Source organism: Eriocheir sinensis, chromosome 41 (assembly GCF_024679095.1).
Source record: "Eriocheir sinensis breed Jianghai 21 chromosome 41, ASM2467909v1, whole genome shotgun sequence".
NCBI lineage: Eukaryota > Metazoa > Arthropoda > Malacostraca > Decapoda > Varunidae > Eriocheir > Eriocheir sinensis.
Window position 1 is genome coordinate 742,192 of NC_066549.1, and position 15,000 is coordinate 757,191.

Here is a 15,000-nt window from a genome sequence, read left to right on the forward strand (position 1 = left end):
CCACTCATGAGAACCCGACTCATCTCCCTTGTGGCCTTTGGAAATAGATGTTTTGAGAGCCGAAAGCGTCTGAGCATACGGGTCTTATACGTGTCAGGGTTACAGATTCTTATAATAGCTATACTCTTCCTGATTTACCTATTATACTGTGCTTAATAATGAAGAGGTTACCATGTACTGCACCGTCCAGGGGAGGCAATTTGACCACCACCATAATAAGACTCATATTCTGAACTGCACAGAGGAGTTAGTTTGACCACTACTACTACTTTCCTTCTTCCTTTCTCATGCTCATCCTCCCTATTCATCTTCTTTTTCTTTCTCTCTCTTGTGCTTACCGTCTCCTCCGTGCTATTAGTAACAGTATTATAAGTTCACTGGTAGCGCCGCATAATATTATACCCTCAGAGGCTTAAGTTTGGTGCCCCTTTCCCGAGTTGTCGCTTCTTATAGTTAACCTTCCAACGGAGCAAAATAGAAACTTAGGTCTTGGCTTTCAGGGGATGCTTAGGCTAACGTGTTGACCGTCAGTGACCGTAGAGAGAGAAAAATTAGAAAGATAGATAGTGCTAGTAACTTAATAAGTAAAGTTGAGGGCTACAGTATATAGTTGCGCGTGGCCTCGGTGCTCATCTCTGTCTCATTAGTCTTTGAGCCTGAGATAGAGAAGAAAAGTAGAGGGAGGGAAGAAAGTAATATTTTGCAAGACACGGAGACAGACAGAACCAGGAAGAAGGAGAGGAAAATAGAGATAGATAGATAGACAAATAGAAAAAGGGAGGGAATAAGAAACTATTTTGCGAGACAGGGAGACATATTAAAACAGAGAGAGAGAGAGAGAGAGAGAGAGAGAGAGAGAGAGAGAGAGAGAGAGAGAGAGAGAGAGAGAGAGAGAGAGAGAGAGAGAGAGAGAGAGAGATACAGAGAGAGAGAGAGAAAGAATCAGTACACAGACAGTCTGATCTACCATTTGGTGGTCTGTCCATAAACCCAAAACGTTTATTTTCATTAATCAGTCCCAAAAAAACGTATAGCTTCTTACTTAGTTGATATTAAGTTGAAGGAGCTGTTCTGGTTGCTATATGGAAAGGAAGTCGCTGGGTTACTTACGACCACTGACGTGTTGTTAATAAACCATTCACGGTGGACTTTCTACGAAATCTTGCACAGTCTGAATTTAGTTGTTGTCTAAGTCTGTTTACGCCATTGTTCCTCAATGTTTTGTTGTTGTCATCAGAAAAAAAGAAAGTATTTAAAAACATTCGATCAGTTTTCCTCTTTTGAATTTATTACATTTTTGAAAACATTCGATTGCTTTTCTCGAGAGGAGATAGATCAAGTTGTGGAATTCTTTGTAGGATTTTTTTGTTGTTGCGATTTGATTTTCTTTCTAGCTTCATACTTGGTCTCTTGCAGAAGTTTAGCAATTGCATGGTGGGGAGACCAAAACTGTCTGACTAATTCCAAGTGGGCGGGGGAAAATAAATGTTGTAGAGAGTATTACAGAACTTTATTCTTGAATACAAAGTTTTTAATGAAGCCCAACATTTGCTGCATCGATAATTTGCTGTGAGAATTTGAGGTTTGAGAATTTTTTGTGAATTCGTCTTTTGACCCAAGTTCTTGACGCATTGAAACGCTTTTGAGTTTAACGCCGACGCATTGAACCTGAACGAACTTTTTTCGTTTCTGGCACTTCGTATTCGAACTTCACGTTAAAGAAAATTCGTTTCCATCCATCCGAGTTGAAATTTTTTTAGTTGAATCTTGAGGCTCTCCTTCTTCGTCTTGTTGAAACTTTGAGTCTCTGAGAAACTCGATTTGAGTTCGATTATTTATTCCTTGAAATTGATATATGCAATTTAGAGCACATGGCATTGAGTCAGTTGATGTAAATAATGAAGAGCACTGGCTGTCCCACTGAGCCCTGTCATCCAGCTCTAGTTGAGAGGTCCATCAATCACTTTGCCCGTCCATGTGTTGATCCATCGTCACTACTTACCACCGTTTACTTTTGGTTGTAAATTAATTTGTTTTAATATAAAGTAATTTTTATGATGCGGACTTTATCAAACGCTTTCTGAATCAAGATTTGATACGTCCCAGTGATTGGTTACGTCATAAACAGTGAAGAGTCGTTAAAAAAGGTTACAGGTTTTGTTAGCATGATATTTTTTTCTTTTGGCTGATCAGCCATCCAATTTTTGAGAGTGGCTTTGAGTCCCTCACCATCAAGTAGCTCACCTCACTCACAATTATGAAGTTAGACTACCGAAGCTAAATTTACCGTACTTTTTTTTTTAAATTTTTTTGCCCTTTCCTGGAAAATCTTATTTTTTGGCTCTTTTTCAGGGCAAGGAATGATGCCTTTTTCGTTATAAGGACATATTGAATGGAGGTTGTAGAGGTTATTTCTCTTTTTTCTTTGTTTATACTTTGTCAGGTCCAGGACTTTTTTCCTTTTTTTATTTGTTTTAAGTTTTTGGAGATTTTAGTTGGTTTTATTTCAAAAATTGCATGCAATGCTAATGGCTGCTCAATAGTACTGTTAAAATGGTATGAGGAGAGGAACTGTAGAGGACTGGTGTTAAACAAAAAAAAGTAATTGAAAATTAAAGGTTTGCAAAGTGGTTTGTGTCAGTGTCTCCAGTGCACCTGTGTGCTGTGTGTCACCAAGGTCCAATACCACTCGTATCCTTTGTCTTGTTTTGATTAAAAGAAAGAAGATTTGGATTTTTTTACAGTTGACTATTTTTTTCGTTTCTCAGTATTGCTCTGACCTACGAGTCTTTTTTTACTTTTACCGTCCATCATTATCATTTCTATCGTTTTCGGTTTGTTTTGCTTTTTTCTTTTTACCTGTAAAACAATTTTCTCTCATTGACTGATTGTTTAATTTCGCTATTAAACCACGGTGGGCTTTTATTAGTGTTAATTCGCTTCTCGCACAAGGGGACGAATGTGTTCTGCTGAGTGAGTAAGTGATTAGATAAAAAGGGACGAACACGGAAATATTTTGCGAGACAGATCGAGACAGATAAACAGACAGAAACAGGAAAAAAAAGAGAAAAATACCTCACAAATGTTCTTCGTCCATCAGATTACAGAAGCGAGAACGACAGCCATTGTTCTTTATTTACACACCTTAATTATTACCTTGAATGCAACTTTATTAATTTAGTGTTCGTGTTCATGATATATTGATAAACAAAGGTGTGTGTGTGTGTGTGTGTGTGTGTGTGTGTGTGTGTGTGTGTGTGTGTGTGTGTGTGTGTGTGTGTGTTCTTTACCTTTCTTAATTTATTGGCGAACTACCTTCTTTTTCTTTCTTCTTATCTTACTTTATTTTATTATGGAAAGGAAGAAAACCAAAGGAAATTGAAGCGAAGGAAATGGCAAGCGGTTATATGCCTTTTCATCCCTTCCTACGATGTATTTGATGGGGTACAGTTTGGGTTTATGTATTACAACCTCGCGATTCCCTTGCAAACTTACTGATAGCACTTCGTATGAGTGTATCGCCCTTATCTTGTTCCCCATATGTTACTGTTGTCGGTGTTGTGGGTCCAGTACGTGGGTGAGCTTCGAGAACTCAGTGTTATTTCAAGCATTACCTTCACGATCCATCTCCGAAGCTCTTGATATTAATAGATAGAGCGTAGGCAAGTAGAGTTGGGGCATACGCTATAGCTGCGCATGGCCTAGGTGCTCATCTCCGTTACATTACTTCTTGAGCTTGAGATGAAGTGGAAAGCGAGTGAGGAAGAAAGAAATATTAATCTAGTAATATCGGAAAAGCGGCGACCTATATGTTAAGTCTATGGTGTTCTGTACAGAGCTTGAGGCATAAACACAGGACTTAATCAAACGCCTACAGAGTCCTCCCATACACTAGGGTTGAGTTTTATGATAAGGGTATGGTACTGAAGCCACGGCAAGGTCATGCAGCCCGTGGTATGTTCCCTTGGCGCCGTCCTTGTCTGCCTGTCTGTCTGTTGTGCCTCTCTCATTATCACACTGAACCTAATACACAAACACTCCGCCTTGATGTGTGTGCATGTGTGTGTGTGTGTGTGTGTTCACCATGGCCTGATCATGTGATGGACTCGTGATCGCAAGTGTATGTATGTGAATGTACGTGTTTATATGTGAGTGAAGCTGTATTTGCATATGAATCGTTGTTTTTCAGTGTTATAACTCCCAATTTTGCTTCCCTCTTAGTGATATTAGCACCAAAAGTATTCAGTAACAAAAAAATAAAAAGTGTGTTTTCGCCCGGGATCGAACCGGGGACCTTGCGCGTGTGAGGCGCACGTGATAACCACTACACTACGAAAACCTGTGAGACGAGTTGCGCCAGAGCAAGTAATATTGGTCCATACTCGGCGTTTAGTAAGTACACCTATTGACAAGGCTTTCGGAGGCGTTTTGGGCACTTCCAGGGGTAGTTTAATGACCCTGGTGGTAGTGTGATCCTTCTTATGTACCGTGGATGTGAAAAAACCCTCATGAAAACCCGATTAATCTCCTTTTCGCCTTTTGGAAATAGTTGATGTGGAAGGTGGATCGAAGCGCCTGAGAATACCGCCCGTGGATCCGTGTTTACATCTCAGCAGGTGTTTAACCCTATGTTTGGAGCCACAGGTGGGCGAGCAGCGAGCGTGAGTCATAGGAACAGGAATGAAGGTTAATTTAGGTTATTCTCAGACGCTTTCGGCTCTTTTAACAATTCTTTTCTATAGACCACATAAGAGATCAGTCGGGTTCTTATGAGAATTTCTTTAGGTTCATGGTACAGAAGAAGGATCAGACTACCACCAGGGTCACAAATTTAACTACCCCTGGAAATGTCCCTCACAACTCCTACGAAAGCCTTGTCAAATAATGTGTTCTGGGACGCCGAAATGTTTAGGAAGATGACCTTTTAAGTCCCTTATTCACATTTCCAAAGGCCACATAGATGAGTCTGGTTTTCATGAGTGTTTTTCATGGTTATGGTGGAGCAGAAGCCTTGTCAAACTATCACTAGGCTCATAAAACTACCTGCCCATGGAAATAGCGCTAACACAACCTCTACGAAAGCCCTTTCAAAATTTGGATGTAACTTAAGCCAATATTCTAAGGCGTTTTCGACTTTCACAGCTATTTCTAAAGCCCACAAAGGAGCATAAGCCTTGTCACACTTTCACTAAGCGCATAAAACTACCTTCTCATGGATATACTATACTAACACAACAACCTCTACGAAAGCCTTATCATATGTGGGTATACGTGTGTGTGTGTGTGTGTGTGTGTGTGTGTGTGTGTAAGCCTTGAAATGTTTCAGAATATGGGTCTTTTATAATTAAACTCCCTCTCCCTTGGTCATTCCTCTCGCATCTGATCAGCCACTTGTTTACGAGAACATTCCTGACGTGTGCCATGAATGTAATGAAGGAAGGAAGGAGTGAGGGTCCATATGTATGTGTGTTGCCGGGGGAGTGTTGCAAGGCGGGGCACTGATAGAGAATGTAAATGTCACCGATGTGGGTTTAATACGTACAAGGAAGGGAGGACATGTTACCAAGGGAAGAGGTGGAAAAAAAGAAGGGAAGTGAAGGGATGGTATTAGGAAGGATGATAAGGGAGAGAAATAGGAAATAGGACAGTGTTATCAATGGAGAAGATGAAAACAAGGAAGAGAAATAGAGGGGGAGGGGTATTAGAGAGGATGGATGGAAGAGGAAGAAGACTGTATTACCAGTGCGATAAGAGGTAATAGGGGACAGTATGAATTGAATAGGAGAAAACTAACGAAAAAAGCGAAAGGGGAAGAGGAAAAGGTAAGAAGGACTATTTAGTGGGGAGATGGATAAAAAAGAGGAAGAGGAAAATGAAAAGGAAGAAGTTAGGGGACTATATAATAAAGACAAGGAACAAAAGAGGAAGAGGAAAAGAGGAACAGGAGGAGGTAAAGGGGGACAGTATTTATTGAGGAGAAAGAACAAAAGAGGAAGAGGAAGATAAAGAGGAAGAGGTAAGGGAGGACAGTATTTATTGAGGAGAAAGAACAAAAGAGGAAGAGGAAAAGGGAGATAAAAAGGAAGAGGTAAGTTGGTGACAGTATTTATTGCGGAAAAAGAAACAAAAGGAGAAAAAGGAAAATAGAGAGGAAGAGAAGGGGGTAAGGGGGAGCAGTGATGATTAGGAAAAGGGAAAAAATTACGAAGAGGAAAAGGTAGAGTAGAAGGAATAGTATTAGAGGATAATGTTACCAACGTGAGAGGAAGAGGAAGAGGAAGAAAAAACCCGAAGCATGACATTTAGATAAGCAAGAGGGCATGAAGGCGAGACTTTCATGCACGCGGATCAAAGAGAAGAATGACGTAACGAAGGTAAGCAAAGAGAAATGAACGTCAATAATGAATGTGTGTTTTGTGCGGGAGAAGTGAAGGAGAGTAAACACGGAAGGAGAGAGAGAGAGAGAGAGAGAGAGAGAGAGAGAGAGAGAGAGAGAGAGAGAGAGAGATGAGGGAAAGGGAACTTTTTAACCACCTGTTGTATAATGATGATAATGATGATAATGAGTATGATGATGTCACTATGTAATGAGATACCTACCTGCTTCCTTCGTTTTCGTAATAGCTAGTAGTGTGGTTTTCTGCTTTCTACATCAACGTTACAGTGCTCTCTCTCTCTCTCTCTCTCTGCCATTTGTTCTATCTATCTATCTCATTTTTGTTCCTTGTCATTCAGTAACAATCTCTCTCTCTCTCTCTCTCTCTCTCTCTCTCTCTCTAATCACCCAACTTTAACAACCCCTATAGGCCTAACTATCTCGTTAAACACTTCCCTTCCTCACCCTCAACTACTTCTCTTAAAACCTATACAGTCATTCCACGTACCCAGAAACCCTCCAAGGTTCCCTCTGCACTCTACTAGAACTTAATTTTCCCTCAACAAGGTTCGACTCAAACATCTATTATTTCTAAAGGCTAAAAAACAAAGGTAAAATGCGGTTTCATGGGTGTTTTTAAAGTTCATGGTTCCTACAGAAGAAGGGGCAAACTACCAGAGTGGCCCCACCCCACCCTCTCCCTCCCTCTAGTATAGCCTATTTACTATTAGTTTCTTGTATTTTTAATTTGTATATTTTCAGCCTGACGGCTGCCTTACATTAATAAACCTATTATTATTATTATTATTATTATTATTATTATTATTATTATTATAAAACTACCCCTCTCTGTAAATCCCCAAAACTCCTACGAAAGTCTTGTCATATATGTGTGTTCAAGAACATATACACAGTCCTTGTTCGGGGATGAGCACCAAAGCCACGCGCACCTACTATAGCGTATGCACTTTGTCTTAACCTTGTTTGTCTAGTGATTAAAGAAAGTGAATCTTGAGTTGAATATTCGCGGCTGACTGTGTGTGTGTGGGGGGGTGAGGTAAGTGGGGGAGAAAGGAGGGAAGGGATGGAAGGGGGAGGAGAGAGAGAAAGGAGAGGGAGGGTAGAGAGGGTAGGGAGAGGAAGGGAGTTAGGGGGAGAGGGAGGGCAGGGAGAGAGCGCATGCCTCGTGTTGCTGTCCCGTCATAATCGACCCGAAGAGTTGTCGATTTGAGATTTCCACCATCACACTTTTTTTCCTTATTCCCTCAACTCTAGCATTACCCAGCCATATAGAGACACAGAATAACATTAACTAACCCAGGTGCATAGATACCAAACACCTATATCAACTCAAAAACGCTAGAAAGGCCAGAATATTGAATTTTTTTTGGTGGGTTAGCGGGGCGAGCGGCGTCTGGCAGGGGACCCCAACGTTTGGCCGTCCGCCTGTCAGGTAAATGTGGAAGTAGAACCCAGTGTGGCGACGCCGTGTGTGGGTGTAGTGTGTTCCCCTTTGTACGTGTGTGTGCCCCTCGCCAAGCTGAACCCCGTGGATATACCTGAGCTCCCTGCGTGTGTGTGTGCGGCAAGGGAGGAGGGGAAGGTGTCATTGGAAAGCTTGAAGGACCTGCAACCATGTCTTCCCTCCTACGGGCCTTGTTCACGGGCACGAGCAAACACAAGAGTGAGTATAGAGAGGCAGTGTGTGTGTGTGAGAGAGAGAGAGAGAGAGAGAGAGAGAGAGAGGTCTATTTTGGTTGGTTTGTGTAAATAAAGCCATGTGTGTGTGTGTGTGTGTTTGCAGGATAAGTAACTTAAGCTTCGTTGTGGCATATTTTATCACATTTTAACATAATTCCTCATAACTTGTGTAATGTCATTTTTGTACATTCCCTCTCTGTGTGTGTGTGTGTGTGTGTGTGTGTGTGTGTCCCCAATATGCTGGCTTCGTCCTCCCTTTTTTGGGGGTCCTTATTGGGATTTATATTACGTTATGCAAACTGATATTAGGTCTCGATTCTATACTAAACCAAGTGAGAATATTCTGAACACGATTCTGATCCGCTTTGGGTTTGGTTTTAAAGGAGAGCGTTTTGGTGAAGCAATAGTCGTGTTCAAAGGCCTTTCCGAACCTCTTCTTTAACTTGTTGCAGTCTTCGTCATTCAAATCTTACTAATTCCAGTCTTAATTCTTTCACTGCTTCTTCTCTTTCTTCTTTTTCTTTTCCTTCAAATCTCTGTCCGTCATTCTGATCCTTTCTCATACTTATTATTATGATCTTAATGCTAATCTTAATAAATCTGACTTCCTGGTATTAATGATTATATCTTCTAGTATTCTGCAGGGACTGTAATACTTTTAATTTTACTTAATCATACTAATTCTAACCTACTTGATTTTACTTCTTCTTCTTCTTCCTCTTGTTAATGTTGCAGTGGTCGTCATACTAATCGTATCTTCCTCTTGTTCTTGTTGATGTTATAGTGGTCGTCAAACTCCGTCTCGTTATGTTGCACTGGTCGTCTCCCTATTCCTAATCTTACTAATCTATTTTTTTTTTCATCATCTTTTTCTTCGTAAGTTTTGTCTTGTTAAATTTGCAGTGACCGCCATTTTTAATCCATTACCTAGGGTGCAAATTAACCAGGTACGAAAAGGTGTGTCCAGGGATAATAGGTAATCAGGTGTAAGTAGCGGACTATAGGAACAGGAATGCACCAAACAAAGAAACGCTCGAGATATAGAAAGATACGTGAAGCCTGAAAGTGCGTGTGTGTGGGTGGGTGGGTGGGTAGGGGGAGGTGATGGTGGTTAAGTTATAGGTTAGCGGAGTTCCTTTCTGCTTCGTGTTCCTAAAGGCTCTGGGCTGATATTCGAAGCTTTAGTAACTAATGATCATGTTCTCTGTAATCCACCACGGCCTGATCATGTACTGACACTTAAGGATTCAGAGCCCTCGTTTGTAGCTCGTTAGCCGATCTCTGGGTAGCGTGTGTGTGTGTGTGTGTGTGTGAGACACACACACACACACACACATACACACACCTGTTAGCGTTTACCTCATCGATAATTTGGACAGAGAGAGAGAGAGAGAGAGAGAGAGAGAGAGAGAGAGAGAGAGCACGTGGGGGAGAGGAGAGACAGTGTTGCCAAGTCAGTGTATGGTGTCACACAGAATATTTACACAGTTGCCAATTTCACAAGTAATCGAGAATGAGGAAAGTATAATTGAGTTAAAGAATAATTATGTGAGGTAGAGGAGGGAGGGAGGAGGGAAGGAAGACAAAGAAATGAGCTGTGTGTGTGATATTGAAAAGGCCAAGGCTGTGAGATGACGTAGAGAGAATAAGAAAGATCAGTTATTATGGTTACAAAGAATCGAGGCTGTCTGTCCTAACGTCAAACTTAAATCCTTCTCCCTATTAACCTTATGACGCAACTTAACACATCAACAATAACAAGAACAACAGCAACAACAACAACTACAGCTTCATATAACCCTTCCTACCCTGTCCAATGCAATACAATACCCTTACCTTACCTTCCTTACCTCTCCCTTACCTTTTCTAACCTTACCTTACCTTATATTACCTTACCTAGCCTTACCTCACCTTACTTTATCTCACCTTTGTCATAATAGAAGAGAGGGTAATCGTAGTAGTATTAGTAGGAGGAGGAGGAGTAAAGAAGAACCTGTATAAACGCCTATTTCTCTCAGTATACCATCTTTTTTTACTCATTTTTTGTTTTTGATCTGTGAAACGAAACGAAGCAGAATTTTCAAAGACAGCCTTATTGTAAACTTAATAGGGCAGTGAGTGAGGGAGGGAGTGAGTGTGTGAGTGAAGGAGCAAGTGAATGAGTGAGGGAATGAGTGAGTGAGAGTGAATCATGACCTGCCACAATCATCACCCCCATTACCAAATTTAACCACCACCTAATACCCTAACCACCAACACAACCACCACCATCACCCCCTCACCAATTTCTCTACCCTCAACCACTCCACCTCACTACCCTCAACACCACCATCACCACTCCACCACTTGTACCACATTAACCACCACTTTCTCCAAAACCACCACCATCTCAGTCTCTATCTCCCCCACCATCACCATATCCACCACCTACACTTTTACTACCACCACCAACCACCTCCTCTCTCTCAACCCATCCCACCACCACCTCAATCATAGCCCCCAACCAACCCCTACCACCTCATTCTCTACCCCCTCCCACCTCACCCTTTCCCCCACATCACCTTACCCTACCCCAATCCCCCGTCTCTTCAACCCCAGCCACCCGTATCTCGCTCTACCCCCACATCACGATTTCCGCTTCTTTCTCAAACCCCCCACTCTTTCTCTATAGATACCACCAGCACCACCACCCTCATTCTCTTTCTTTCCCCCACCACAACCCTCACATTCTCTGCCCCCCTCATTTCTATACTCCCATCACCGTCCCCTCATTCTCTTCCTTTCCCTCAACCACTTGCATCTCACTCTACTCTTTACATCACTGCCTCCGCTTCATTCTCGATCCCCCTACCTCACCACCGCCACTACCTCTCCACCTCCACCTCATCTCGTCCTCATGTTCCTCATTAATGCCAACGGGACGCAGCGGCAGCAAGGTTTTAACGGCACAACACTACGTACGTAAGGAGTAACTAAGGACATTTTGTATAAGAAGTCGTTGCGTCATCACAGAGGTTGGGTTGCGAGTTTCTTTTTTCTCTATTATTATTGTTGTTGAGATTCGTAAAAGGGCACCAAGGGAAATAAAATAAAATAAAAATAAAATAAGTAAGATATTAAATAGAAAAAAGTTGATATAGACCCAAACAGAGGAACCTTGATGAGCAGACAAAGAGGAATAGGAAAATTAATGGACAATGTCAGTAAAGTAAGATAAAGTTGAGGGTATTCACTCTTGCTGCGCGTGGCTCCGGTGCTCATCTCCGTTACATTGGCAGTTTGAGACAACTAAAGAATAAAGAAAAGGGAAAAGAAGACTAAAACAATACCTAATGAGTTAACAGCAGCAGGTGGGTGTTGACTTTGGCTCTTGTTAAACTTATTAGTGTCAATAAGAGAAAATAATCTCAAAAGTTTGGTCAAGTTTGTCAGGTTTAAGAATGTGTGTGTGTGTGTGTGTGTGTGTGTGTGTGTGTGTGTGTGTGTGTGTGTGTGTGTGTGTGAGCATGACTGACTTCATATTTTACGGAGAAATTAACAAAGAAAAGCGGAGAGAGAGAGAGAGAGAGAGAGAGAGAGAGAGAGAGAGAGAGAGAGAGAGAGAGAGAGAGAGAGAGGTGGACGTGAGAACATGCACGGAGAATACATGGAAGCTTACCTTGAGAGAGAGAGAGAGAGAGAGAGAGAGAGAGAGAGAGAGAGAGAGAGAGATATCGCATGTATTTCATCCATGTGTGAGTCACCCAAAAACAGAGAGAGAGAGAGAGAGAGAGAGAGAGAGAGAGAGAGAGAGGTAACTTACGTCAGATGCGGAAGGAATAGTAAGTGTTTGTTTTTTGTTTGATTAATTTTTGTTTATTCGCAAGGTTGTCCAGAAGAGAAGCCGCGCGTGTGTGTGTGTGTGTGTGTGTGTGTGTGTGTGTGTGTGTGTGTGTTCCCGCTGTGATCACGTGAACACTTCCTCCTCCTCCTCCTCTTCTTCTTCTTCTTCTTCTTGCCCATCATTACCTCCTTTCTTCTCTCCATACGTCCGACACTATCTATTTCTCCTCTTCTTTCTCCCTTTTATCTCCTTTCCTCCTCTCCTTTATCTCCCTTTAATATTCCACTTTTTTTCTTTTCTCCCGTTTCTCTTCCTCCCATTTACCTTCCTCCTCCTCTTTCTCCCCCTTGTACCTCCTCTCTTCCTCTCCATTCGCTTTTTTTTCTCCCTGTTCTTTATCTCTATCGAGAGAGAGAGAGAGAGAGAGAGAGAGAGAGAGAGAGAGAGAGAGAGAGAGAGAGAGACGGCCTTGAGAGGTGGGTAGGGAAGCGCAGGTGGTATTTGGTTATCATATCTTTGAGGAAGAGGAGCAGGAAAAGGATTAGGAAGAAGAGGAGGAGGAGGAGGACTGTATGGAAAATGAAGAGGAATAAGGAGGAGGTGGAGGGAGAGAAGAGTCATGGGAGTTGGCGGAGGAAGAAGAGAGGACATGTGGTCTAGGATTTCTCAAACATTCCTTAGCTTACACACAAGATATTCTTAGGAGTTCCTTAGTATTTCCGTGGTGGGTAGTTTTACGAGCCTAGTGACAGTTTGACAAGGCTTCTGTAACAAACTTGAAAAAACAAAACAAAAAACATGAGAACTCGACTAAGCTTCTTCGTGGTCTATGGAAATCGTTGTGAGAGCGGAAAGCGTCTTAGAATAGGGCCCTAAGAGAGGAAGACAGGTTGTATTAGTTAGTATTCGTTCCATGGGTAGTTTCTTTAGCCTAGTGACAGTTTGACAAGGCTTCTGTAACATAAACGTTAAGAAGCACTCATGAGAACCTGACTCATTTCCTGTGTGGCATGTGGAAATCGATGTTGTATAAGCGGAAAGCGTCTGAGAATATCTGTTATCGCATCCCAGGCACACAAACACGTGAATCATCCCCCGGCTACCTGTCCTTGGCCCCTTTAGACAGGCAACCAAACACACAAACAGACGCACAGCGGATGTCAGCAACCTATCCACCGCCTGTCAGTCACTCCCCGCGCTGCTCTGCTTACAATGTTATCGCTTTGCAGGTCTTTGCGTCACATTCTCAGGCGCTCTAGGCTCTCACAGCAACTATTATAATGTCGTCTGTCGGCTATGTTATGCGTTATGCTATACGTGTAAGGGACATAACGCCTTGTAGTTATATATGTTTACCGAGAGAAGCATTACTATTTTTTCTTAAGCTATGAGATATTGACATAGAAAGAAGGGAATTGAACAAACTTAACTTCTTCAATGGGTTAAATGTATGCTAGTTAATAAGTTGTCTGTCACTTCCAGCAGGGTTTTGCGTACATATATATCCAAATGTAGGCGAATAACTAAGAGACGAATAAGCTGAGGAATATTGACACAGAAGGGCAGTGAACTAGCTTGGCTTCCAGAATAAGTCAAACGTTTCCTAGTTAATAAGTGTGATTTATAGAAGGGTTTTACGTATCATCAGAGTATACGAATAATATAAATAAAAGGTCATTGAAGTAGGCTGGTCATTGAAGTAGGCTAACTGAGCTTCCACAAGGGGTCAAACTTAGCTTAATCCGTCCTTTCTAAAACTGTTCCAAGTGTCATCTGAATATAGAGGAATGAGAGAGATTCAGGTAACGTTTTATGGAAGAGCTTTATCATTTTCACTTACAGATTGACGTAAAAGGTTCAAGTGGTATATTTTTAGCCCGAAGTAGATTTTCTTCACCAATGAATATATATCTGTAATCTATATGTAAAGCGTCCAATGGCTATATTTTATTTTGAGTTATACGGAAAAAGTGTTGAACTCCTTTAATTTAGCTTTTACAGAGATACACTAAGAGAGAGAGAGAGAGAGAGAGAGAGAGAGAGAGAGAGAGAGAGAGAGAGAATGATATTAAAGTAAAAAGTAAAGTGAAGAAAAGGTAAGAGAAAGAGAGGAGAGAAAAGAAACAGAGGGAAAAAAAGGAGAGAGAGAGAGAGAGAGAGAGAGAGAGAGAGAGAGAGAGAGAGAGAGATCCATACCTCCCTTCTCCCCCACAATCATAATCTCCTCGGAAACACTCAAGTACCTCCCTTTCTTTTTATCTCCTTTTCTTATCTCTCATCTAAGCCCTAAGGAAACCGACCGACCCACCAGCCAACCAATCAACCCTTTTTATCAGCGTCCTTATCTCATCACCTATAGTAGGGCCGCCCTCGTGTGTGTGTGTTTACTTTTTTTTTTATATATATGAGGTGTGATAGTGTCCTAGTATCCACGCTGCATTCTCTCTCTCTCTCTCTCTCTCTCTCTCTCTGTGTGTGTGTGTATTTCCTTCTCCATCTATTTCCTTTGTCTCCTTCTTTTCCTTTCTTTTCCTTTCCTTCGCTTGCCTTTTTCCTCCAATACCAGAATCTCTCTCTCTCTCTCTCTCTCTCTCAACAACTATTTCCAAAGGTTACAAAGGAGAGCAGTCGGGTTCTATATGAGGGGTTTTTTTCACATTAATGGCGCAGCAGAAGCCTTATCGAAATATCACTGGGCTCATAAAACTACCTAACCACGCGATACTAACTCCACAACCTCTACAAAAGCCTTATGAAATTGTGTGTGTGTGTGTGTGTGTGTGTGTGTGTGTGTAAGCCCTAGACTGTTTGAGAATATGGTCCTTAAGATGATCAAAGTTTTTATCAGCATCTTGTTAATAAGCTTCAAACTATCACTAGACTCAGAAAACAACCCACCATGGCAATACTAACACCACAACCTCTGCGAAAGCCTTACAATCAAATGTGTGTGTGTTTGTGTAAGACAAGAAATGTTTTGAGAATATGGCCTTGGGATGATCAACGGCTTTTTCAGTATCTTTTAAATAAGCCTCCGTGTGCCTGGCTGTTGGGTGGTGGTGGTGATGATGGTGGTGATGGTCGTGGTGGTGGTGGTGTC

General features: G+C 41.8%; 1 protein-coding gene and 1 non-coding gene across 4 annotated transcripts in view; one reads left to right on the forward strand and one right to left on the reverse strand.

Moving 5' to 3' along the window:
- Positions 1 to 4,266: 4,266 nt before the first annotated feature.
- Positions 4,267 to 4,339, reverse strand: Trnav-cac (transfer RNA valine (anticodon CAC)). The gene has a single exon. It is a non-coding gene; the product is annotated as a tRNA-Val (tRNA).
- A 3,487-nt stretch (positions 4,340 to 7,826) lies between these two features.
- LOC127009472 (low density lipoprotein receptor adapter protein 1-B-like) overlaps positions 7,827 to 15,000 on the forward strand; it is a 26,919-nt gene continuing 19,745 nt past the window's right edge. For all 3 annotated transcript variants that reach the window (XR_007762004.1, XM_050882569.1, XM_050882570.1), the window contains exon 1: positions 7,827 to 8,060. Coding sequence is in view for 2 of the 3 variants with exons in the window: in XM_050882569.1 (XP_050738526.1) it covers positions 8,012 to 8,060 (49 nt within the window). In the remaining variant the exon portion in view is untranslated. The remainder of the gene's footprint in view (positions 8,061 to 15,000) is intronic.